Below are 26,014 nucleotides of genomic sequence, written 5' to 3'. Positions count from 1 at the left end.
AGATGTTTGCAGGAATGTGTGAAAATATTAGAAGAATGTAGGAGCTATAGATATAACAGAGTAGGTGATATTATTAGTAAGAAAGTTGTTACACAGCTGTTTATGCAGACATACACGGACAACATAGACAATACACACAATCGAGAGTCACAGATACATTGTCACAAGCAGCAATTAGTATGCACGCACATTCGCTAGAGACGGTCATAAGAATGCAAGCCATGGTTACCAAGGCAACCAGAGAGTCATGGGCCATGTCTGGCTCTGGGCTGTAAGTGGATCCCGACATTTTTTTTCTGTTGATTCTACCTTAATTTAATTTTGTTCTGATATTATTTCTATGTATTCGTTATATTTATAAAAGGAGCATAAAGTCTCATAAAGCTTGGACCTCAAGCTGCAAGGATTTCGGTTTCAATTAAAAATCCCCCCCTACCTCTATTCTCTCTCTTTCTAACCCAAAGACATTTTCGAGACAATCCAATCTATTTTCAGACGGGTTCATGAAACACTGGGGATCGAACGCTGCCCATTATGGATGCGAGAGAAGCTTACGAGGATGAAAAAGAAGAGAATCATGCAGCGATGGTGACAGGCGATTTTTGTAAGAGGGATGGGGACCTCGGTCTGTATGTCAAGTCTGGGCGGGGGCAAAGAGGATGAGTCGCTGGGGAGATGAAAAGAGAGGAAAAAGGTCTTTTGTCATAAGCAGGTGCAGGTCACCAGTGGAGGTCAACATGACCAGGATGACAACGATATTCTAGCTGACTGGGAAAGTGCTCAATGACGTCATCAGCCACGTGTCCATTAATGAAATAGAAAGATGAATTTTAAATAATCAGGCATTGAAAGATCGCTGGTCGCGTGTAGATTAAATATATACAATGATACACATAGGTATGGGACACAAAATAGTTGTCGTGCAGTAAGGAAGGCACTGTAAAATAGACTGCAATCTGTCAAACCTTTATTTCAATGAATAATTTAATGCAAAATCATCAGTCATCGTCAGTTCGTGGGCTCTGATTATTCTGACAATATCTTGCCATCTTTGTGCAGTCTTTGCTGTCTAGGACGCAATAAATAAGAATATGTTATCACCTGGATGTTGTATATCCATTTCTTTTTGTTTCTTTCTCTCTCTCTTCTCTGGCTGATAGAAAAATTGATGAGACAATGGATCAATCGGTGCTATTGATGCTTAGGAGGTATAAAAGAAACCCGAGAGTTACAGATAGATAAAAAAAAAACAATAACAGTGATAAAGACAAGATAAAAAGAAGAAAGTATACAGGCATGGCGCGAGAGAGACAGAGAAGCAGAGACATAGAGAGAAAGAGAGGGTGAAGCACAAGACAAAGTAGAGATTTAATCACGTGTTACAATTTTTTTTATGAAGTTCGCACTCTCTCTATATATGTATATATGCACACACACACACACACACACACACACACACACACACACACACACACACACACACACACACACACACAGAGGTAGAGTATACCTACCACTCACAAATAATTATGGGAGTGGGTCTATCAAATATTAATGTGGACGTGCTTGTGAAAGTATGATCCATCCTAAGGGAGACAACGCACTAGTTCTGTTCTTTTAATTAAGTTTTGTTCCTACTCTTCAAATACTCCAGCTACTTGTGACCTCACACAGAAATGACATCAGATGGTAAAATGACATCAGACACTAAAATGACATTAGATGGTAAAATGACATCAGACACTAAAATGACATCATATGTCCGTCACCATGTCTCTTTCGCGTCATGTTCGGTGCAAGGGCTTACAGAAAGAAAATATAGTTCGTGATATGGTTAACCGAAATAAAAATCCTGGAGCGGAGCGAGCTGGATACAAAATTTCGAAAAATGTGAGGTGTTGTCAGCCGCTTGCGAACCTCTCTTTATTTTATATCAAAACACTGTGTATGTGTGTGTGTGTTGATCGGTGGGTGGTCACACCTGACTGAACATTTACGTTAAAAAAATTCATCCACGCACATAAAGACAAACGGACACATTGCCATCTGTATACAGACACACTGCCAAGGAAACACACAAACCATCAAGAAGATCTATTTCCAGATGTTTAAAAAGTCAGGAAAAGGACATGTCCAGAATGATTATTGTTCCAAGTCACCTGACAACCGTATACAAAAATATTTACACCAGACTAATAAAAGAAACTTGGGGAAGAAAAACAAGGAAGTTGAAGAAGAAGAGACTTCACAAAATTAAGACATAAAAAATAAATAAATTGTAGAGTTGTAGTGTATAAAAAGCTGTACAAGAAAGAAGAATTTGATAATCAAATAACGGGAACTTCTCAAAAAGTCGAAATATTCCTTAAAATGAATGTTTGAGCTTATTTTTTTATTTAAACGACTTTTTAACGATTTTGCTCAGTATAAAGCTATCGATATTTGCTTGAGGCTCATTGTAGAAAGATTTGTTTAAAAGTTAGTAAATAAATATTTTAATAATTATGCTGCGAGAAACGTAAAGGGAAATAACCTTACTGACACCCGACTCGCCAAATGTTTGTTGTCTCCCTTGCCCTAAATTCAATTTTTCTCAAGGAACTTTTAAATGAGGGTCTGTGGTTTTCATCGGCTAAGGCTTTGCTAGGGGATTATTAATTAATGGATTAGTTTTGCAGGCTGAAATTCACAGTTTAGGTTTTTATCGCCTATATTTACCGATATCTGCAAAAACCACAAACCATTCAGTTGGTCTTTTAAGATTACAAGCAGTTTTCACATAACGAATAATCTACTTTTGAGAGTTATGCCACTTGTCTAAAAGACTGGGGCATAGGTTTTTCCTCAATTTTACTTCTTTGCTCTTTTATGTCTTGATTTGGATGAAAGTGTTGGATCTTCATGCTTACATTCTCATTCAGTCTCATTCGTCGTTGTAGTGAGACTGATGCCGTCTGTTGGATGTACCTGTTGGAACTGCATTTCCTACTATGATATGTTAAAAGTAATTAAGCTAGAGAATCTTAACCATCATCATGTTCTTCTCTGTCGTCCTTATTTTAGTACCAAATATCCCAGGTAAAAAAATTCTCATAAACGGGAATCAAAAGCTGTTTCTGTGCGCACCTGAAGTTTTTTAACAGCGCGTCCTATGTCGGTCGGTCAACATAACCCACATAGTCATCGGGGCGTAGTGCTCTAGACACAGACACCTTTTTGTCATGAAGACCTCAGCGACAGGAGACCTGGTAACCGACATTATTTAGGCTTATCTATTTCCAAACGTGTCATCTTTCTTTCTCTGAAAATTTTTGCTGGCCTGTTTCTCTCTGATTCACTCAACTTTAGTGGAATAGTGTCAGGAATTTTTGAATGCACAGTTTTCTGTTCCAGGTTATGCCGGAAATGAATACTTCTACTACTCATCATCATCATCTTAACTATTTAGAACACACATACCTACTCTTTGTGGAGGAGCGGGCTGTCAAATTGCTGTTTTTAATTGTTTTGAATTTCTACTGTGCCCACACCTTAACCCACAGTCGGGGCTTTAAAAAGTCAGGAGGCACATCATCATTGTGAGTTAATCACTGTGAGAGACTCACTCATCTTTTTCATCGGTTTTGTTGAGAGTTCTCAGTGTCCCAAGTAAGGTCGGTATCAAAATGTGTTTTGAAACGTATACCTATTTATGTGTAGAGTTCCTTTTTGTATCTTGCGGACCAGGGGTTTGTATCTCGGTAACCCGGATGTCCCATTCGCTAATCCACCCTGACAGTAAGAGGAGGTGAGATATGAGATTCTTTTATGTCCTAAGCATTATATGTGAACGTTTTGCTCCGTGTGTTCGGTGCGTTCGTGTTTCCTTCCCTTTGTGTACCTGACTTATTTATGTCTTGTGTGTGTGTGCTGGGGAGGGGTGGTTACCCTTTTGCTAAAGGTTTGTAGTATACTGATATTTTTAATGTGACTTTAGTGCTTATCCTATTTCTTGTTATTATTATTATTGTTATTATCTTGGAACAAAATAAAGAAAAGCAAACTCTATCGAAATGTTTGAAGCGGAAGCACCATGTTTAGTAGGTAGAATACATTTCTTTGCTGGCAGCAAACAAAAGGTGTTTTGATATAAACTCAGCTTTACAAAATAACCGTCACACACACACACCTGTACAAACAGGGAATGCAAAATATGAAAAGACTAAGCTGCCAGCTGCTTACAGTAATATGATACACATGGCAACACCTTGACTTCAGTATGATGTACATTTGATGTTTAGACACATTGCAGGTGTCGCTTGAAAATAAGAATTGCAGACGTCAATATATATCAGGATTGTAATCACAGTATGCATCAGTAATCTTCGATTTTGTTGTCATACAGAAGCTGTAAGCTGTCTTTTTTCCGTTTGTAGTTTTGTAGATAAAGGCAAAACTTTTCATGCTAAAAGCTAAATGCTTGACTTTCAAACTTTCAGCTTGCAGTTAAAATCGTGATGTGTAACTGTCTCACTGTGTGCTTCTTTTAGGACATTTGCCTTTCATTGATTAATGATTGATTGGTGATTGATCAACATTTATAGCTTTTTGTCAATAAACATTGAATTAATTTTTGAAAAAATAATTAGTTTCGATATATTCATCTAAAATCAACAAATCTCAGGACTTAATGCTACATGTCAGAGACCAAAGTTTCAGGTCAGCTGAAGAGAAAAGACAGAACATGTGTGACCTCTCACCTGTAGACACCGTGACCTCTCGACTGCAGTACTGGAGTGTGACGTCACCGGAGACTCTGGCGTTTGTCTACGTGACTCCTGAGGGAGAGAGATATGCTTACTCCAGACAAGTGATCTTCTCTTTGTCTCGCAGGTACACGTAAAGAATAACAGACGGAGGTAGGTGATTCAATAGAATTTAATAAATTTTCCGTGGTATTCCGTTGGTGCTGAGGTAATTGAACATTTGTGAGTGACCTACCTTTAAGAACAGGTAAACGCATTACATTCCAACTACTCAATCATCTTCACAATGGTCACAACATACGTTTTTCACTTACGGACATAATCTTTCTCTATAAACATTAAATGAACGTTCAACATGTTAATAATCAAACAATATTTTTTAATAATTTGCTTGCAGAAGTATAATTAGTCACCATTAATTACCATAAAAATAAAAAAAATTAAATAATTTTTTAACAAGTTTTGAAACATATTTGTATCAGAACGGCCAGCTGGCTACGTCAGCAAAACGTGTGTAAAAGTGACGTCGTCCTTTGCCTCGTTCCGACATCGCCGGAACAGACGTTGATCACCTTTGGAACGGAGTTGCTGGGCGCTACAATCATCTGTTCATGCATCCAGTACAAGGACGGTGCGGATATTGTCCCTTTGATGAAGCTGGGTGACGTCACGGCCCTGGTGGTGGACGAGACAGACCAACAAGCCGTTTCCACCCTGGAGAAGCTCATCCCCAACCTGTGTCCTGGACCGGTCACAAGTCCGGCCATCCCGTCGTTGAAAACTGTTATCTTCTGCAAGCGCTTCTCTGACGAGGACACGTTGACGTTCCTGGAATCCGTCATCAACGAGGAAGAAGCTGACCTTGTTGACCTCAGTGCTGATGAAATTACGATAATATTTACTACTTCCGGTACTAGTGGGCAGACAAAGCTACTGCCCATATCTCACAGGTAAAACGGGATGATGTTATGAAATATACAATGTTATTATGATGTAGATTCTTTAGAATAAATTTTAGTATACGTTTGAGAAAACTTTCTCGGCGACAAAGAACTGACGCTCTTAAAATCCGCATTCATTGGGAAAGTTGTGTTTTTTGTTCATGTCACACTAGATGGGCTGATGAAGTCAGCTTGTGTGCCCTCTGGGTGTTTCCCTTAGATAATCGTTGCCTGAAGCTAAAAGATTAAAAAATAATCAAAATGGTCTATTTTAAATCAACAAAAACGTGTTCATTACTTAAAAAAGAAAAAGTTTCAGTTAATTTCTTTTAATAAAACTGAAAAGAAAGAAAAATACAGTTTAATATATATATATAATAGTTTATGCCATTTGCTGAAAATGCTTTATTACACATACTGAAAATATTAAACAATTATAGTGACTTATTTGAAAAGTTCTGTACCCTGTATTAAAAAACTCTTAAGTTGTTTTATGATGCATTACTTGTGGATAACAAGCTTTTGATTTGCTTTGCGGTCTGCCTGTAGTCAGTTTTATGTTTCACATGCATGTAGCTTACTGTTGTCATCACATAATAACTCTAGTCAAACGTTTAAGCTTCTCTCTATAATGACAGATTGAAACACAAGGCAGAGAAGAGCATTAGTGTTTGCTGTTGACTAACTACTGTGTTTACAATATGTTCAAGCATCTTCTCAGGGGCAACCGCCATTTTAGGGAATGGACTGCTGCGTTTTGAAGTAGAATAAATTTTCAGTAGAGTAGCATCTTTAAATTATATTTGTTACAAACGGTGAGGGTTAAGGGTAAAGATCTCAAGGGTCAATGAAAGCTATTTATCCGATCTCTCCATATTTAAAGTTAAACTGGGATTTGAATGCAGGTACACAAAGAAAATTTCTCTTTTTATCAATCGTGGTGTAACTATGTTACATTTTTTACAGGTGTATTTTGAAATCAGGACTTTATATCTGCGAGGTAAAGGGCTGGGAGGAGGGTGAAGTAATATTTAACCCTTGCTCCCTTCGCTGGACTGTCGGATATCCCGGAGATTACCTGGTGGCAGGACATACCAGAGTTGTTCCTTACGTAAAGCGTAAGCGAAGTGTATTGGCTTTGGTTTTGACAAGAATGACTTTTATTTATACTAGTTAGCATAGAAAGTATGATTGTCAGCTATGTGTTTCTGTTGTTTGTCCCTGAGGATTTCGTCTTTTTATAAAAGTTTCCTGGTTACAAGAATCGCTGAGCATTTTAATGACTTTTGTAGCTGTACTGTAGTAGGAGAAAGTCGTAGTAGTAGATAGTTCTGGTTGTACTAAGATAAAAACCTGTTACAGTAAATAGTAACAAAAGTAGCAAGTAGTTTAAACATAAATAGTAGTAAGTAATTGAAACATAAATAGCAGTAGATAGCACCGGTTAACAAATGTTTACAAAGGTCATGTTACAGAAATAAAACTAGTCATGCTTTATCAATTTTTCTGTGTGTTTAACGCAAATATGACAATCAAAATGCAAAATTTGTTGTTTTTTTGGGGGGGATCTGCAATAATTATTCTGTACATCACAAAATGCATGCTAATAGTAGTTGACAAGGATCGTCTAGGTCGCCAGTCTTACATCAGAAGTAAAGATGACATGCTTTCTTCAGTGGATACATGATACTTTTGTTCGGGTTGACAACTGTTACCTTCCCACAAATACAACAAACGTTGTCTAAGGTATTAAGGTATTTGATGATGATGATGTCGATTTGTAATGCGCAGGTATCCATTCAGAAGAATGCTCATTGCGCAGAATAAATAAAAGAAGAAAAAGTAAAGCCAACAAATATGTAAAACACCAGGAAAGTAAAAAAAAAAAATGTAGACAGAAGTGTTTCGTGGTTGTTTAAGACTGTTGAAAGAAACAGATGGGTCTTCAGTCTTTTGCGAAATGTGGTTGGTGAGGTGATGGTGGAGAGTGACGATGGCAGAGCATTCCACAGCTTAGGTGCCGCATTTTTGAAGGCCCTGGCTCCAGTGCGCTTCTTGTTGGTGTCTGTCACTTCAGGGAGACAGAAGCGGGACTAGGAGTCTGAGCGCAGGGTACGTGACGGCTGGTAAGGAGGAATTATCTCTTGCAAATAGTCAGGAGTAGTCAGGACATACAGGACTGGGCAATGGAAAGTACTTTGTGATCAATGCGCTTGTTCATTGGGAGCCAGTGAAGGCTCTGTAGGATAGTTGTGATGTGCTCAGTGGACGACTTTGCAGGGGTGACAATCCTGGGGGCTGTGTTTTGAACTCTTTGGAGTCGATCCAACTGAGTAGCAGGTATACCCCACAATGCACTGTTACAATAGTCCAATCGTGATGTGATGGTAGCCACAGGAAGTGAGTTTGCAGCAGCTTGAGTCAGCATGGGCCGTAGTCTACCTAAAGTCCTCAAAAAGTAGTAGGATTTAGCCACAACAGAACTGATATGGTTGCACATGGAGAGCTCTGCATCAATAAACAGCCCTAGGTCCCGTACACAGTCAGCAAAGGCTATGGAGGCATCACCGACCTGCACGGCACTAATGCCAATCTGCTCCCGTCTGGCCCTGGGGCCACACAGTAACACTTCTATCTTGTCGTCGTTGAGTTTAAGACGATTGCTGGTCATCCACGCCTTCACCGCAACACAACAAGATTCAAGTCGTTGAAGCGCAATCCTAGCCACTGCCGGGTCGGGGGAAAACTGTTGAGAATTTGTGTATCGTCCGCAAAGAACTCACGTCCCATCTGAAAGTGCTCAATTACCCGTCCAAGCTGTGAAACATATACCGAAAATAATAATGGACCCAGAACAGAGCCCTGTGGTACGCCACACACCAGAGGAACTGCATCAGAGCTTGCGGAGCCGACAATCACTCTCTGAAATCTCTCGGCAAGATAGGAGGCAATCCACTGCAGTGCAGCGCCCTGGATACCAGCCTTTGACGACAGTCTCTGGAGAAGCAGGCATATTTCCAGGCATAAGTGTTGTGTATTGTAACGGATAAAATATTAACAGTTTTATGTAACAAAAGTATAAACTTAAAGGCTGAAATATTTTAAATGTTTATTTAGCCTTTGTGACTATTCTATATATAGTACACTACTGACGTCAGTTTCCTTCAGCAGTAGCTCTGCATCATGTCATCAGAAAATGACGCAATAAACTTTGGTGATGTGTACATGACGGTATTATGAGATGTGATGTATGCAATATGGCGTCATTGTAGATTTATTTAGGATGTTCTTGCAGTCATACAGATACCTTGACACAGTGACACACTTTAAAACTAGGCCATTACAAATGTCTGTGAAACAAGGGCCAATAAAAACATTTTCATTCTCACAGTCAAGCTCAGGACACCACGTTATGTCACACGAAGACATTTCCAAAGCGATAATAATTTTATCGATAACTAGTGTAATTGTAGCAGTGGTAGTAAATAGCTATAGCAGTCAAAGAATTAGATAAGTGAGGCTGTAGTAGTAGTAGATAACTGTAGCAGTTAGTTGTAGCAGAAGTAACATATATGTGTAGCAGCAGTAAAAGATGGTTGTTGAAGTCATAGTAGGAGATATTTGAAGCACCGGACCCCAGTTTGGTGCTTTTCAGCTAAGAATATTACTTTTGTCTTTGTTGTGTTCCCTGTCGTAGGCTCGCCTCCAAAAGATGAAGAAAAATTCGTGTTTAACTTGCTGAAAGAGGAAAGAGTGATCCAGGCCTACGTTACCCCTGCTTTCCTTAAAGCCATGCTAGCGCGAGCTGACCTCCTAGAACCAGACGACAGATGGCGCGGACGTTCTATAATAACGGCAGGCAGTGTCGTCACCAAGGACATGATCGGAGCGTGGAAAACACTGGCCTCCGAACTCCGTGTTGTATACGGAAGCACGGAAATGGGCTCTGTTACATGCAAGATATATAGAGGAGATGACGAGGTAGTGTTACATACGTTTTCCATGTACACCAACATAAACATGTCACGTTTTGCTATTTGTTTCTGTTTTGTCTATCATTCGAGAACAGTTCACTTATAGTCAAGTCTTGCCTTTTCATTTATCACTGACTTCTCTTCGCTAACTATCACAGATGTACGATTCAAAGGCGTGTTAAGCCTTTTCTTGATATTTGTCTGGTTAACCCTCTAACGGCCGTGTACTTTTTATAGCGGTAACCACAGTGGAGTCCCCATTGACCTCATACCATTTTCCATTAATTTTCATGATAAAAATCACACGCTGAGGAAAAATGCAATAACAATTTTATTCAAGCCCAAAAATCATTGTATTTAACATGTACCATAAATATTACAATGACAAAACATAGTAATGTTACAAAAAAGATACAAAGACTATCGCAAGATTTGGTCACACTTTTCTTCCTCAATCTGTTATGAAAACAAAAAGTCCAACAAGATTCTCGCCTAGTTTCATCTCGAAAATTCCCATTTCTGACTTTTGCAACCCATGTAGGCATTCAAGGCCCTGATATGATGATGGGTTAGGGTTATGGTCAGGGTTACCATGAGGTAGAAGATTACCAGAGGCCACTTTCGTGTCTTTCGTTTCGTGGTGTAGCAGTAACCAGTTGGTCGATTTTATCGACGCCACATTTTGTCTTGTTGAAGTCCAAAACAAAGTCGTTTCCTTTACCGCCCAGATAACATGTGAAAGTTAAAATAACGGGCTATTACTTTGTTTTGGTATGGATGATTTGAAGCTACGATGAGTAATTCGACGCAGAGATAAGAAGAACCGCTAGGTCAGACACACACATCAACAATGTGTCCGCTACTAAAGACCAAAAAATCAAGAAATTTTAAAATGTTGAGATAAAATATTTGCGTTTTACAACTAGCAAAACTTCGGTTATGGTCAGTATTGACCCCAGCGGCCTTTAGACGGTTAATACATTCTGAACATTCGTCAAACATAAGATTTTACATTTGACACGCAGGTGGAAGAAGCAAACTGTGGTAAACCTGCAAAAGGACGAAGGGTTAAAGTTGTGGACGAGGCTCTGAGAGAAGTTCCTCCAAACACCAGAGGCGAACTTCTGATCGACAGCACGGGCTGGTTCCCTGGATACCTGAAGCAACCACAACTCACAGCACAAGCGACACCGGAAGAAGGCTGGTTCAGACCTGGAGACGTTGCTTACATTAACGAACATGGTGACGTCTTCGTTGAGGGAAGATGTTCTGACGTCATCAGTGTTGGTTACTTTTTGTTTTATCCCCAGGCAAGCAAGTTACCTATTATATTAAATACGGTATTTTTCTGTAAAACTGCTCTGTATTGTTTGGAAACTACATTATGTGTAACGACTATCGCATTGCTCAATGTAAGACGTGAATTAGGAGTCTCAGATTAGAGGGTACTTCAAGCCTTAGTTTTGTCTGATTTTTTAAAAATACCCTTAATTACATATTAGTCTGTTGTTCATTGTTGTCATCATTGTCCAGTTGCTGGAGGCACACATTATGCGACATCCGGGAGTGCATGACGTGGCGGTGGTGGCCATCCCTGACAAAGATTTCCACAATGTTCCTTGTGTCTGCGTCGTGCAGGATCCAGCCCACAAGCACAACGTCTGCTGCCCGACAACCTCCTTCGTTATTGTGCTGAGTATTACCAAGAGGGATTTCGCCAAGAACATAAAGAACAAGAATCCACCTGTCCAAAGTTTTGCCTGTTGTTCAACAAGTTTCCAGTAAATGCTAACGGCAAGTTGCTGCGAAGAGAGTTGCGCCATCTGGCCTTGGAGAGACTTGGAATAAACAAAGACAGCTAGACTTTCTGGCCGCTGGCCCTACATCCTCCGTTTACTGAGGAGCACTGAGATTACAACATCTTGGAGACTTAGATGTTATATAAGGAAATAGTAGAGACATTATATGCAATGACACTTTGTAGACACTGTATTGACAGATCTATGATCACTTTATAGGAAAAAGTGTAGACACTATACAGTTATATCTTAGTACAATGTAAACTTCGTATATAGGCAGAGTATAGACATTGTTTATAATGACATAATCTAGAATAATCTAGACACTCTCTCGAAGTGTTTACTGTTCCCTTCAAACTCTAATTCATTGCTCGCTAAATCGCAGGTGTAATCCTTTGAAGTGTCATCTGTCCCGAAATACTCTGTAAATTATCTTCCTAGTTTTGGCTAATCTCAATGAGGATGAGTCGAAGATAGAACGCAAAAAAAAGTAATGCTGATAAATCTTAATCAGAGAATGCTTTTTTTGCAATTCTCTCGGTTATCTCACCACCTTGAAAGCGTTTCTACCAGTATCCAATCACTCAGCACGTTTCTTCTCGTGGGTTTGATTATCACCGACTGTAGGACCATGGAGCTACTGTACTTTATAACATAGTGAAACATCCAACCACCCTATCGTCTGTTGTCTCAAGAGGTAAAATAATCTAAACGCTCAAAAAAAAAAAAAAACAAACTCAGAGCAGTACTAGCTGAAAACCAAACCTGCAGAAGAGACAGAAAAGAATTTCAGGGTGTACAAAGAAAGAGAAGCAAGAGAAAGTCTTTCTGACTCGACACACGTTTTATTATTAACATCTTTAAATATAACTAATATAATATAACTAAACCTAACACTAACCCTAACCCTGAAACACTTGAGGCAAGCTTATGATCGGGAACAAAGGCTGGGTTGCTGGCGACATCAAGCCGCCATGTTTCACAGCACAAACAACACCGGAAGTAGGTTGGTTTACATGGGGAGACATTCCTTACGTCAACAAACATAGTGACGTCATTAATGGCGGTAGCTTCGTGGTTTATCCCAGGCAAGCAAATTAGCTATAATGGTTTTTATTAAATACATTATTAATTGTTATAATTTGTATTGTATTAACATATATTGTTATTGTTTACATTCTATCAAAATGTACGTACTACTAATTATTAGCGTCTTTTGTATTGTATTAAACACAATAGTAATTATTATTATCATTTGTATTGCATAAAAGAACATTATTTTTCAAAACTGTACTGTGTTGTTTATAATGTATTCAACCTACATTTTTTCTAACATTCAATTTACTAATATCTACAAATATAACATAAATATCAATCTATTTGATACTGTTTTTCTTTCATGCATAAAAGTTTGACAAGTGCGTTCAGTGTTTCGTCAATTAAAGATAACAGATGACTATCTTTACCTTTGTCGGTCAAAGAGAAGTGCTCTACATACACTTAGCCAGCATTTGCATGACATGCACGGTCACGTACACTATAACACCGACACACAGCTAACAAACACACACAAGCATCTCACCTGATGACCTCTGACTTGCTTTAATATCCTCTTACAGCATGCATAAAACCTACATAAGTTCAAATTTAACACCGTTTTTCAAAATTCAGTGGAATTGTTTACTATTGTTTTGGAGTACTTTGCAGCAACAAAATTTTTTAAAAAGCGTTATTTTTTTAATAAAAAAAATCTTTTGGTTTCCTGACTCAAAAAGGCAGTGATCTAAAAATTTGCTATGGTCTCTTGCCAACAGAGGAGAATGTTGACAGATAAGACAGCAGACTGCAACATCTAGGAGAGGGTCATGGGTCAGAGAACGGCAAAATGTCATGCACGTAAAATAAAAATCAGCGAATGTCTAAACCAACGGCAGTTTATAAAGTAACCCAAAGAACACGGACTTATCAGTCGAAGAATTAATGCATCAGTTTTCTGGTGTAGAGGTCGGTGTCATTGTAAGTAGGTTTTTTTAGCTTACTTCTCTCCTTTTAACAGAAAAAACTAACTTACTTTCATAGTCAGCGAGATACACTATACCTTAAAGTTCGGTGGAAAAGATTTATTAAAATGTACATTGTAACAACGACTTTAGAAAAGATGGCCGAGTTTTTAAAAATTCCTGAAGCCATCCTAAAGGTCTGCAGACCGTTTCACCTTCTGTCCTTTTACAGGAAGAGCTTTGTAGCTTTTGTGGTTTAAAAGATTTTATGTCACGTAAAGGGTGACTACTATGTAAAAATATCTTCTCGACTGATGACTGTTCACCAGGCTTTTGTATGGACGGTATGAAGATAACTAAAGCTCTCTTACTCTCCTAATTCGATGTTTTCTCGTCCTTTATGTTATTTCTCTCTTCTTCTCTCGTTTTCAACAACTCCCTCGTTCTATATTTCTTTTTTCTGTACATATTGTTCCTTCTCTTTTACTTACTTCTACCTATTTCTTTTTCTCTTTTCTTCCCTCCCCTTTTGTTGTCTTTTTTGTGTTCACTTCATCATCCCTTATTCTCTTTTGTGATCTCTGTATACGTTTTCTTTTTGTATTCGCAGAAGTTTCTAGACTAAAAGAAAATACAAAGAAAGAAAAATGTTTGGATTGTCTGCTGACGACACAGTAACATCTCGATTACGTTACTGGAGTGTGACGTCGCCAGAGACGCTGGCGTTTGCCTACGTCACTCCTGACGGCCAGCGGTTTGCTTACACAAGGAAGGAGCTGTTCTCTATGTCACGCAGGTAATTGAAATAAGTGTTTACATATTGATAGTTACATTTTTTATAAGAGTTTCTAAATGCATCGCTTACTTTCTGTGTCTGTAAAGTTGTATCCGAAACAATGTTGAGTAGCTTTCCTTTCTATTTCTATTTGCTGTTCCTATTTAAAGTACTTAAAGTCCATTGACAGCTTGTTGATTTTCCCACATATAATCTATACAACTGTCGTCTGCATCAATGGAAGCTAGGACAAAATCGTTGATGTATTAACTATTTTTATTTGTTAACAGAGCAGCCAGTTGGCTTTCCAAGCGAAACGTGTGCAAAAGTGACGTCGTTCTTTGCCTCGTTCCGACATCGCCTGAGCAAACGTTCATCGCACTGGGGACGGCGTTGCTAGGGGCGACAGTGATGTGTACAAACATGCAGTACAGAGACGGATCCGACATTTCGCCCTTGATGAAAACTGGTGACGTCACGGCCGTGGTTGTCGACGAGACAGACCAACAAGCCATCGTCGCCCTACAGACCTTCATCCCCAACTTGTCTGCTCCATCGGTCATCAGCGAAGCCGTTCCATCGTTAAAATCTGTTATCTTCTGTAATCGCTTCTCGCAGTTGTCCTTCTTGGTAGCTGTAGCCGCTGAGGAAGAAGGAGACCTTGCTGACGTCAGTCCTGATGATGTCACGACGATTTTCGCGACCTCTGGTAGCTCAGGGCAACCGAAGCTAGTGGCCAGAACCCACAGGTACCAAAAAAGGAGACTTATTTTCTAGTTTACAATAATCTTAGATATACAGTCGTTTCATTACTCATTATGAGTCAGATAACTGTGCTTTAAGACGTGGTTTTTTTCCAGCCAGGTCATGACCATGGGGCTAAATTATTACCAATGTAACCTCCAGACACATTCAAGTCTTAAGATGGACGTACACTACAATCCCAGCTCATTTGGCTGGGTGTCTGGCTATCCTTTTCTGTATCTAACGACAGGGCAGACGAGGGTAGTTCCTTACATCAACGGTCAGTTTCAGTTTAAATGCTTTTTACATTTGGATACAAGATATTTCTAAAAAGAAGCAGAAAGAAAAAGAAGTGAAACAAGAAAGAGAAAAACAGGATTAAATTAAAATTGCTATAAAGATTACAAGTTAAAGATAAAAAAGAAAGGAATAAGAAAAAAATGAAGAAAGGAAGGAAGGCAGAACGGTAGGAAAGAAGAGATGATGATGATGATTATGATGATGTATTAAAGGAGCTCCGCCAGACGATGAAGCCAAGTTCACGATGGACTTAATGAAGAGAGAGGGCGTTGTTAGCGCGTTTCAGTTACCGCAAGCAATGAAAACGTTACTGGCACGCGCTGACCTCTTGCACTGTGACGTCACGTGGTGTTTGGACTTGATCGTAACTGGAGGCATTGCAATCAGGACCGATATTGCCCTTGTCATAGGAACTTTGACTACCAGGCTTGTAGTCCTTTATGGAAGCACTGAAGTAGGGATCGTGACATACAAAACCTACGACGATCCCTTAAAGGTACACAGTGAACATTAAACACAAATCGCGAATTTCGCTTTAATTCCCTAGAAAAAATGAAAAACACGCATGCATCTACCAAGAGAAATACACATTCGTACATTATCTCTTACAATCATTTTCGTTTATGTCTTTTCCAGGGGTGTATGGGGTGGGGATGGGTCAGAGAGTGTGAAAGACGAGCCCCCAGCTTTACTTCACAAACATTTTATCCCTTTCTTCATAGACTTTATGCTTTCTTTGTTTTTACAATTTAATATTTCAAAAGAAATTAGGTAACGTGTTTCTCATTACCTAGGTCGTCAACTTTAACTGCGGGAAGCCTGTAGACGGAATAGCAGTGAAAATTGTCGACGACAATCTGAGAGAAGTTCCCCCCAACTCCAAAGGGGAGATAATGATCAAGCACAACGGTCTTTTCCCCGGGTACCTCAAGCACACAGGTCTCACAGCAGACGCCACACCTGAAGACGGGTGGTTCCTACCCCGAGACCTTGCTTACATCAACAACGAAGGTGACCTCTTCGTTGAGGGGAGACAATCGGAGGTCATCGCTATAGGCAGCTGGATGATGTACCCACAGGTGAATATCTAAGGGTTAAAACGAAATACGAATAGATTTTAAATTATTTTTGTAAAAATTGAGTAACTTTCAAGACTACATTTATTTGAAGATTTAAGTAGTTGATATAATTTTTAAATATAATCATTAACTTTATTAATATGCAAATGCTATTACCGCCAATTTATAGAAGTGTTTATTCTTGTGGTTGATATTCCCAGCTGCTGGAGTCCCACCTTATGAAGTGTCCGGGAGTGCATGACGTGGCTGTGGTGGCTATCCCTGACAAGGACTTCGAGAACCTTCCGTGTGTGTGCGTCGTGCAGGATCCCAGACCGGAAGCCCCGCTCGTATTGCCTGAAGACCTCCTTCGCGCATGCGCCGAGTATTTCCAGGACAGTTTTCGCCAGGTGAACAAGCAGCGAGATGTAGCTGTTCCCCCAGTGTGTCTGGTGTTTGACAAGTTTCCTCTCAATCCCAATGGAAAGGTGCAGCGGCGAGCATTGCGAGCTCTGGCTGTGGAGAGACTGGGACTGAATGACAACTGACTAACCCTTCTATCACTAACTGTATTTGTCATATTTCCTGAAAAAATAGACTCTGAGATACATTAGAGACTCACTTAAACTCTTAATAATTGACTACTTTATTTTTTGTTGACAATAAATTAATTAAACATTGTTTTAACAAGAAAGACAAAAAAAGAGAAGAATTGGAAATAGATCATCATCCGAAACTTTTTAGGACAGTTTAGGACGAGGGACAATGTACGAGGGAGTTCTACAGCTACGACCATCCACCAATCACTTGATGCCGGCTAGGAATCACTGCGCTATTAAATCGGTTGATTAACTTCAAGAGCTTCATTTCTTCACTCTTCGTCCGGGAGAAACGAAAAAAGTTTCCGAAAATATAAAATTAGTTTTTTGCTTTCTCCAGACCATAAGGGCCAACAGGTAGTGATCTGCATCCTAGAGAAACAAGACTCCCTTCTTGACACCTGCTGCCTGCTGTTCAAACCTCTAAGTGTCCATTGTCTCTTCTGAAGTACGAGGGAAGACAGTCTCTCTCTCTCTCTCTGACATCGACTAATGATATCTCCAGAAGCTCTCTAGATGTAAAACCTTCATTTTTTTGACGTTATAAATTATTTCCCTTAGCTTTAAAAAGATGTAACAGTACCTACCTTTATTTTTGCTAATACTGAATTTAATTCTACGAATAATGATGGTTGATGATTAAGAACAAGAACAAGAACATAAAGAAGAATAAAAAAGTAAAATAATTATTACAGAACTTACACAACGCTTCCCCAACCGACGACAGGCTCACAATGCTTTACATACATTATTTACAAACTATATTTTCTGGACCACCACTCCCTCTGTAACATACACACAAACATGCAAACACTAGTCTTTGGTCCAGGGAAAGGAATATATTTGTCATTGCCAGACATCGCCGCTATCTGGAAGTTCTGAAAGATTTGCTGAAAACTGTTTCATGCTGGAATGACTTCTGCAGCTTTTCCCTGACTGTCCTGTACACCTTGGGTGCTTGCAGTCACCTTAGATATCTTGAAATGACTTTCACAGCTATTAAATCTTCTTGTTTGACTATAATGTACACCATAGATGCTCATCGTCCCCTTAGAACAGGGGTTTCAAACTTAATTACCCAGGGAGCCAAATCTCACATCGTACACAAGGTGGCGGGCCGAAGGTTATTATCCTTCAGTGACTCATTACACTGCAGTTTTATGAGTTCCATCTGCAAATGCATAGGTGCAGTGTCCACGTCGATGGCAAATGGGTTGTGAAAGAGTTGGAAATTTGTCTTCTTTTGTTTGGACACAAGACTTCACACACTTTCATCATGCAAATCTTCACAAACTCTCCCTCATTGAATGACCGGGCTGACAGCGACCTCCTCTGCCACAATAAAACTTGCTCTCACAGCTTTGTTATGTTGCTATAGTGAACAATGTCTGCTGTCATCTCAGATTCCTCTTAAGTTCTTCCACTTTCTCTAGATTCTGTTCTGCATTCAGGCTTTTCAACTTGTCCTAATGTTTAGTCTCGTAATGCCGTCTCAGATTATATTCTGTGGTCACAGCTATTGTATCTCCACAAAGTAGACACTGGTCTACCGCTGATATCAGTAAACATGTAGTCAGCCTCCCACTGGCTTTGAAAGACTGTTTTCAAAATCAACTTTTCTCTTGGCCATTTTAACGGCTAGCTTTAATTTGAAATTTGATTGGTATTGAAATTACAAAAATCTCTTCACTACACCGTGTAATGTTCTCGATCTTTATGAAGAAAATTAACATTAAGTAAAAGTCTTTAGAAAAGTCACAACACGTGCTTAGCTCTGATCATCTGCCTTTGTTCCCCGACAGATGGCGCACCAGTACCTACGACTAGCGTTAAGTTTGCACACTACACACAGCTTTCAATTAATTCTAATAAACAATCGCGCGCTCTGCTCAGTATTGTTTATTATGACATGTGATGTTATTGCATCAGTATATGTATATAAAAGAGGTTAAAATTAGGCAAAAAACATCCAACCATCCTATCGTCTGTTGTCTCGAGAGGTAAAATAATCTAAACGCTCAAAAAAACTCAGAATAGAACTAGCTGAAAGCCAAACCTGCAGAACAAACAGAAAAGAATTTCAGGGTGTACAAAGAAAGAGAAGCAAGAGAAAGTCTGTCTGACTCTACACACATGTTTTAGTGTAAATAAGCGGCATTGGCTGAACCTAAGGAAGAGAGACCGAAAAGATATCTTTCTTCATTGGATCACAACGCTCCCAACAGAGTGATACTATTTTTTTTGCTTCATAGGAAATAATTTGTTATGCAATAAAATAACTTGCCTTTTAAAGCATTAAACCATATTAATATTTACCATATAATTGAAGCAGTTATCTAGAATAGTAACAATAGTTGTTTATTAACATCTTTAAATATAATAAATATAACTAAACCTAACACTAACCCTAACCCTCAAACAATGGAGACAAGCTTATGATCGGGAACAAAGGCTGGGTTGCTGGCGACATCAAGCCGCCATGTTTCACAGCACAAACAACACCGGAAGTAGGTTGGTTTACATCGGACGACATTGCTTACGTCAACAAACATAGTGACGTCATTAATGGCGGTAGCTTCGTGGTTTATCCCAGGCAAGCAAGTTAACTATAATTGCTTTTATTAAATACATTATTAGTTATTATAATTTGTATGGTATCAACATATATTGTTATTGTTTACGTTCTATAGAAATACACTTCTAATTATTAGCATCTTTTGTATTGTATGAAGACCACATCTAAATATACCTAAATAAAAATGATAAAATTCTCAAGAGACGTTTACAGACGAATAAATGGAGTAAGGGGAGACAACGCCTAATAGTCGTTTGCTGCAACATCTGTGAACATTAATTATAGAAAGTCACACAGCAAACGGTGTGTGTGTGTTAGAGAGAGAATAAGCAAGGACAGTTCATTAACATAGATATGATGTATATAATCATTCAAGTATCAAGATAACTTTTAATGTACAATGATCACAACACTCAAAACATATCAGATGTTAAATACCAATTTTTTTAACGGTTTGTGGGCGAGAAAATTTCTATATACAACCCTTTAAATTCCATTACATTGAAAACTAATAAAAATATAATTATACCATCTGACACACGCAGTTCACATAATTTACACTTCAAAATGTATTTACTGAATATGACGATGGTGCTGTGACTGAGAAGGTGAATGATCTTATTGCACAAACAAATCTTTTATATTTATGTATACAGAGACCACAACTGTTGCCGTTAAATAATATAATAAATTACTCAAATTAACTGACCTTTGGACATTCAGTAAGTCTTTAAAATGTTTATAGTCTGTCGACAGTTTGCTAACAGTTTATATGAGGTCCACCATCTTGTCCTAAACATTTCCACTGATAGCAGTTTGCACTGTAGTAAGGTCTGGTGATAGAATACTACTTTTTTAAGGATGACTGTGATTGTTATATAATCACCAGCCTGTCACTAAAGACACATTCGCTCAGTGCTTCGTCGATTAAAGATAACAGATGACTATCTTTATCTGGTCGGTCAAAAGTTCAGTGCTCGACATACACTAAGCCACTGAACTTTTGACCGACAAAGGTACAGATAGTCATCTGTTATCTGTAATCAATTGTTTTGAGCTAAAACTTTCCACGACATGCACGGTCACGGACACTATAACACCGACACACAGCTAACAAACACACACAAGCATCTCACCTGATGACCTATGGCTTGCTTTAATATCCTCTTACAGCATGAATAAAACCTACATTAGATCAAATTTAATTTTCGTTCTTCAAAATTCAGTGACAATGTTTACTATTGTTTTGGAGTACTTTGCAGCAACAAAATAATAATAAAAAAAACAACTCGTAACGGTATTATTTTTTTAATTGAAAAAAAATTGAGTAAATTACAAATCGAAAAACCTTTCTTTTCCTGACTCAAAAAGGTAGTGACCTAAAAATTTGCTATGGTCTCTTGCCAACAGAGGACAATGTTGACACGATAAGACAGGAGATTGCAACACCTAGGACAGTTCATGGGTCAGAGAACGGTCAACTTTGTTGTTTATCAAAATGTAATGCACGTAAAATAAAAATCAGCGAATGTCAAAAGCAACGGTGGTATATAAAGTGACCCAATGAACACGGACTTATCAGTCGAAGAATTAATGCATCCGTTTGCTGGTGTAGAAGTCGGTAATTGTAAGTAGGTTTTTTATTTTACTTCTCTCCTTCTAACAGAAAACCTAACTTACTTTCATAGTCAGCGAGATACATTATACCTTAAAGTTCGTGTGAAAAGATTTATTAATGTGCACGTTGTAACAACGACTTTAAAAAAGATGGCCGAGGTTTTAAAAATTCCTGGAGCCAACCAATGGTCCAATAAAGGTCCGCAGGCCGTTTCACCTTCTGTCCTTTTACAGGAAGAGCTTTGTAGCTTTTGTGGTTTAAAAGATTTTATGTCACGTAGAGGGTGACTCAGTGTAAAACTATCTTCTCGACTGGTGACGGCTCACCAGGCTTTGTATGTAAGGTATGGAGAAAACTAAAACTTTCTTGCTCTCATAATTCGATGTTTTCTCGTGCTATATATTATGTCTCTCTTCCTCTCCCGTTTTCAATCATTCCCTAGTTCTATATTTCTTTTTTTCTGTACACATTTTTCCTTCTCTTTTACTTACTTCTACCTATTTCTTTTTCTCTTTATTTTTCCTTTCCTTCTGTCGTCTTTTTTGTGTTGACTCTATCCATTATTCTCTTTTGTGATCTCTATATACAGGCATATTCATTTTCTTTTGTATTCGCAGAAGTTTCAGGACTAAAAGAAACTCCAAATAAAGAAAAATGTTTGGATTGTCTGCTGACGACACAGTAACGTCTCGATTACGTTACTGGAGTGTGACGTCACCAGAGACGCTGGCGTTTGTCTACGTCACTCCTGACGGCCAGCGGTTTGCTTACACAAGGCAGGAGCTGTTCTCTATGTCACGCAGGTACTTGAAATAAGTGTTTACCTTTTGATGTTTATGTTTTGTATAAGAGTTTCTAGATGCATTGCTTATTTTCTGTGTCTGTAAAGTTGTACCCGAAAATATTTTGAGTAGCTTTCCTTTCTATTCCTATTTGCGGTTCCTATTAAGTACTTGAAGTCTATTTTGACGGTTGGTTGATTTTGCCAGTAATATATTCTATACAACTGCCGTCTGCATCAATGCAAGCTAGCACAGAATCGTTGATGTATTTAACTATTTTTATTTATTAACAGAGCGGCAAGTTGGCTTTCCAAGCGAAACGTGTGTAGAAGTGACATCGTTCTTTGCCTCGTTCCGACATCGCCGGAGCAAACGTTCATCGCACTGGGGACGGCGTTGCTAGGGGCGACAGTGATGTGTACAAACATGCAGTACAGAGACGGATCCGACATTTCGCCCTTGATGAAAACTGGTGACGTCACGGCCGTGGTTGTGGACGAGACAGACCAACAAGCCATCGCCGCCCTACAGACCTTCATCCCCAACTTGTCTGCTCCATCGGTTGTCAGCGAAGCCGTTCCGTCGTTAAAATCTGTTATCTTCTGTAATCGCTTCTCACAGTTGTCCTTCTTGGTAGCTGTAGCCGCTGAGGAAGAAGGAGACCTTGCTGACGTCAGTCCTGATGATGTCACGACGATTTTCGCGACCTCTGGTAGCTCAGGGCAACCGAAATTAGTGCCAAGAACCCACAGGTACGAAAAAGGGAGACTTTTTTCTAGTTTAAAATAATCCTAGATATACAGACGCTTTATTACTTATGAGTCAGATAACTGTACTTGGTTTTTCTAGAGAGGCCATGACCATGGGGCTAGGTCATTACCAATGTAGCCACCAGAGCGAGTCAAGTCTCAAGACGGATGTCATCTACAACCCCAGCTCATTTGGCTGGGCGACTGGCTATCCTTCTGTGTATCTAACGACCGGGCAGACGAGGGTAGTTCCTTACGTCATAGGTGAGTTTCAGTTTAAATGCTTGTCCTTACATTTGGGCACAAGGTATTTGTAAATAGAACAGAAAGAAAAAGCAGAATTAAACAGAAGTCAAACAAGAAAAAAAAAAATAGGATTAAATTACAATTCTTTGAAGATTACAAGTTAAAGATAAAAGTGAAAGGAATAAGAAGAGAGAAGGAAGAAAGAAATAAAGAAAGGACGGAAGTAAAATAAAAAAAAAGAAAGGAAGGAATGATGATGATGATGATGATGATGATGATGATGATGATGATGATGATCTATTAAAGGAGCTCCGCCAGACGATGAAGCCAAGTTCACGATGGACTTGATGAAGAGCGAGGGCGTTGTTAGTGCGTTTTTATTACCGCAAACAATGAAGACGTTACTGGCACGCGCTGACCTCTTGCATTGTGACGTCACGTGGCGTTTGGACTTGATCGTAACTGGAGGCAACTCGGTCAGGACAGATATTGCCCGCGTCATAGGAACTTTGACTGCCAGGCTTGTAGTCGTTTATGGAAGCACTGAAGTAGGGATCGCGACATACAAAACCTACGACGATCCCTTAAAGGTAGACAGTGAACATTAAGCACAAATCGCGAATTTCGTTTCAATTTCCTAGAAAAAAATGAAATACACCCCATGCATCTACCAGCAGAAATACACATTCGTACATTATCGCTTATAATTATTTTCGTTTATGTCTTTTCCAGGGTTGCATGGGGTGTGGATGGGTCAGAGAGTGTGAATGACGAGCCCCCAGCTTTACCTCACAACCTTTTTACCCTTTTTTCATAGACTTTATGCTTTCTTTGTTTTCACAATTTAATATTTCAAAAGAAATTAAGTAACGTGTATTCTCATGACCTAGGTCGTGAATTTTAACTGCGGGAGGCCTGTAGACGGAATGGCAGTGAAAAATTGTCGACGACAATCTGAAGAAGTTCCTCCAACCAAAGGGGAGATAATGATCAAGCACAACGGCATTTCACCGGGTACCTCAAGCACCCAGGTCTCACAGCAGACGCCACACCAGAAGACGGGTGGTTCAGACCTCGAGACCTTGCTTACATCAACGACGAGGGTGACCTCTTTGTTGAGGGGAGACAATCGGAGGTTATTGCCATAGGCAGCTTGATGATGTACCCACAGGTGAAATATCTGAGGTTTAAAACGAAATATGGTAGATCTTAAATTATTTTTGTGAAAATTGAGTAACTTTCAAGACTACATTTAGTCGTGATTTAAGTATTTTATATAATTTTAAATAATCATTATCTTTATTAATATGCAAATGCTATTACCGCCCAGTTTTAAAAGTATTTAATCTTCTGATCTTCCCAGCTGCTGGAGTCCCACCTCATGAAGTGTCCGGGGTGCATGACGTGGCTTGTGGTGGCTATCCCGACAAGGACTTCGAGAACCTTCCGTGTGTGTGCGTCGTGCAGGATCCAGAGCGGAAGCCCATCTCTTAGTGCCTGAAGCCTCCTTCGCGCATGCGCCGAGTATTTCCAGGACAGTTTTCGTCAGGTCAGCGAGATGTAGCCGTTTGTGTCTGGTGTTTGACAAGTTTCTCTCAATCCATGGAAGGTGCAGCGGGAGCATTGCGAGCTCTGGCTATGGACAGACTTGGATCTGAATGACAATGACTCACTTTTCTATACTTATTCATGTCACCTGAAATAGACACAAAGTTACACCAGATCCTCACTTAACTCTTAATAGTTGATTAGCTACCATATTTTCCTGTTGACACTAAACGAATTACAAATATTTTTTAGTAAAACAAAATCATGATCCAAAACTGTTACCTTAGTCTTGTGAAAGACACACACTAGTATATAAAAGAGACTTAAGCAAACTCATTACCTATCTTTATAATAGTAAATGACTACTGTTATATGGCATTGATACTAATATAATCATTAACTTTATTAATATGCAAATGCTATTACCGCCAATTTATAGAAGTGTTTATTCTTGTGGTTGATATTCCCAGCTGCTGGAGTCCCACCTTATGAAGTGTCCGGGAGTGCATGACGTGGCTGTGGTGGCTATCCCTGACAAGGACTTCGAGAACCTTCCGTGTGTGTGCGTCGTCCAGGATCCCAGACCGGAAGCCCCGCTCGTATTGCCTGAAGACCTCCTTCGCGCATGCGCCGAGTATTTCCAGGACAGTTTTCGCCAGGTGAACAAGCAGCGAGATGTAGCTGTTCCCCCAGTGTGTCTGGTGTTTGACAAGTTTCCTCTCAATCCCAATGGAAAGGTGCAGCGGGGAGCATTGCGAGCTCTGGCTGTGGAGAGACTGGGGCTCTGAATGACAACTGACTAACCCTTCTATCACTAACTGTATTTGTCATATTTCCTGAAAAATAGACTCTAAGATACATTAGAGACTCACTTAAACTCTTAATAATTGACTACTTTATTTTTTGTTGACAATAAATTAATTAAACATTGTTTTAACAAGAAAGACAAAAAAAGAGAAGAATTGGAAATAGATCATCATCCGAAACTTTTTAGGACAGTTTAGGACGAGGGACAATGTACGAGGGAGTTCTACAGCTACGACCATCCACCAATCACTTGATGCAGGCAAGGAACGATAACGCTGTTGATCGGTTGATTAACTTCAAGAGCTTCATTTCTTCACTCGTCGTCCGGGAGAAACGAAAAAAGTTTCCGAAAATATAAAATTTGTTTTTTGCTTTATCCAGACCATAAGGGCCAACAGGTAGTGATCTGCATCCTAGAGAAACAAGACTCCCTGCTGCCTGCTAAACCTGTAAGTGTCCATTGTCTCTGCTGAAGTACGAGGGAAGACAGTCTCTCTCTAACATCGACTAACGATATCCCCCAAAGCTCTCTAGATGTAAAACCTTCATTTTTTGGACGTTATAAATTATTTCCCTTAGCTTTAAAAAGATGTAACAGTACCTACCTTTATTTTTGCTAATACTGAATTTAATTCTACGAATAATGATGGTTGATGATTAAGAACAAGAACAAGAACATAAAGAAGAATAAAAAAGTAAAATAATTATTACATAACTTACACAACGCTTCCCCATCCGACGACAGGCTCGCAAT

The 26,014-nt window shown here is 39.2% G+C and overlaps 3 protein-coding genes across 3 annotated transcripts; all 3 read left to right on the top strand.

Annotated features, from left to right (window-relative positions):
• The first annotated feature begins 4,633 nt into the window (after nucleotides 1–4,633).
• Nucleotides 4,634–11,522, top strand: LOC112555629 (putative acyl--CoA ligase YdaB). Its single transcript, XM_025224059.1, has 6 exons — nucleotides 4,634–4,872; nucleotides 5,228–5,695; nucleotides 6,653–6,705; nucleotides 9,384–9,667; nucleotides 10,686–10,974; nucleotides 11,299–11,522. Exons 1-6 carry the CDS (start codon nucleotides 4,670–4,672, stop codon nucleotides 11,520–11,522), a joined length of 1,521 nt encoding a protein of 506 aa, XP_025079844.1. The 5' UTR covers nucleotides 4,634–4,669.
• Nucleotides 11,523–13,429: 1,907 nt separating this feature from the next.
• Nucleotides 13,430–25,241, top strand: LOC112555628 (probable 4-coumarate--CoA ligase 3). The gene is made up of 7 exons (XM_025224058.1): nucleotides 13,430–13,475; nucleotides 21,746–21,931; nucleotides 22,204–22,662; nucleotides 22,760–22,923; nucleotides 23,212–23,495; nucleotides 23,796–23,936; nucleotides 24,924–25,241. Exons 2-7 carry the CDS (start codon nucleotides 21,783–21,785, stop codon nucleotides 25,239–25,241), a joined length of 1,515 nt encoding a protein of 504 aa, XP_025079843.1. The 5' UTR covers nucleotides 13,430–13,475; nucleotides 21,746–21,782.
• On the top strand, nucleotides 14,076–17,140 carry LOC112554867 (probable 4-coumarate--CoA ligase 3). Its single transcript, XM_025222929.1, has 6 exons — nucleotides 14,076–14,255; nucleotides 14,525–14,983; nucleotides 15,095–15,258; nucleotides 15,491–15,774; nucleotides 16,073–16,357; nucleotides 16,558–17,140. The coding sequence occupies exons 1-6, from the start codon at nucleotides 14,107–14,109 to the stop codon at nucleotides 16,882–16,884; spliced, it is 1,668 nt and encodes a 555-aa protein (XP_025078714.1). The 5' UTR covers nucleotides 14,076–14,106; the 3' UTR covers nucleotides 16,885–17,140.
• Nucleotides 25,242–26,014: the final 773 nt, after the last annotated feature.

This window comes from Pomacea canaliculata, linkage group LG14 (genome assembly GCF_003073045.1).
Source record: "Pomacea canaliculata isolate SZHN2017 linkage group LG14, ASM307304v1, whole genome shotgun sequence".
In the NCBI taxonomy this organism is placed as follows: domain Eukaryota; kingdom Metazoa; phylum Mollusca; class Gastropoda; order Architaenioglossa; family Ampullariidae; genus Pomacea; species Pomacea canaliculata.
Note: the sequence above shows the minus strand (reverse complement) of the source record. Positions and strands in the feature narration are given on the sequence as shown.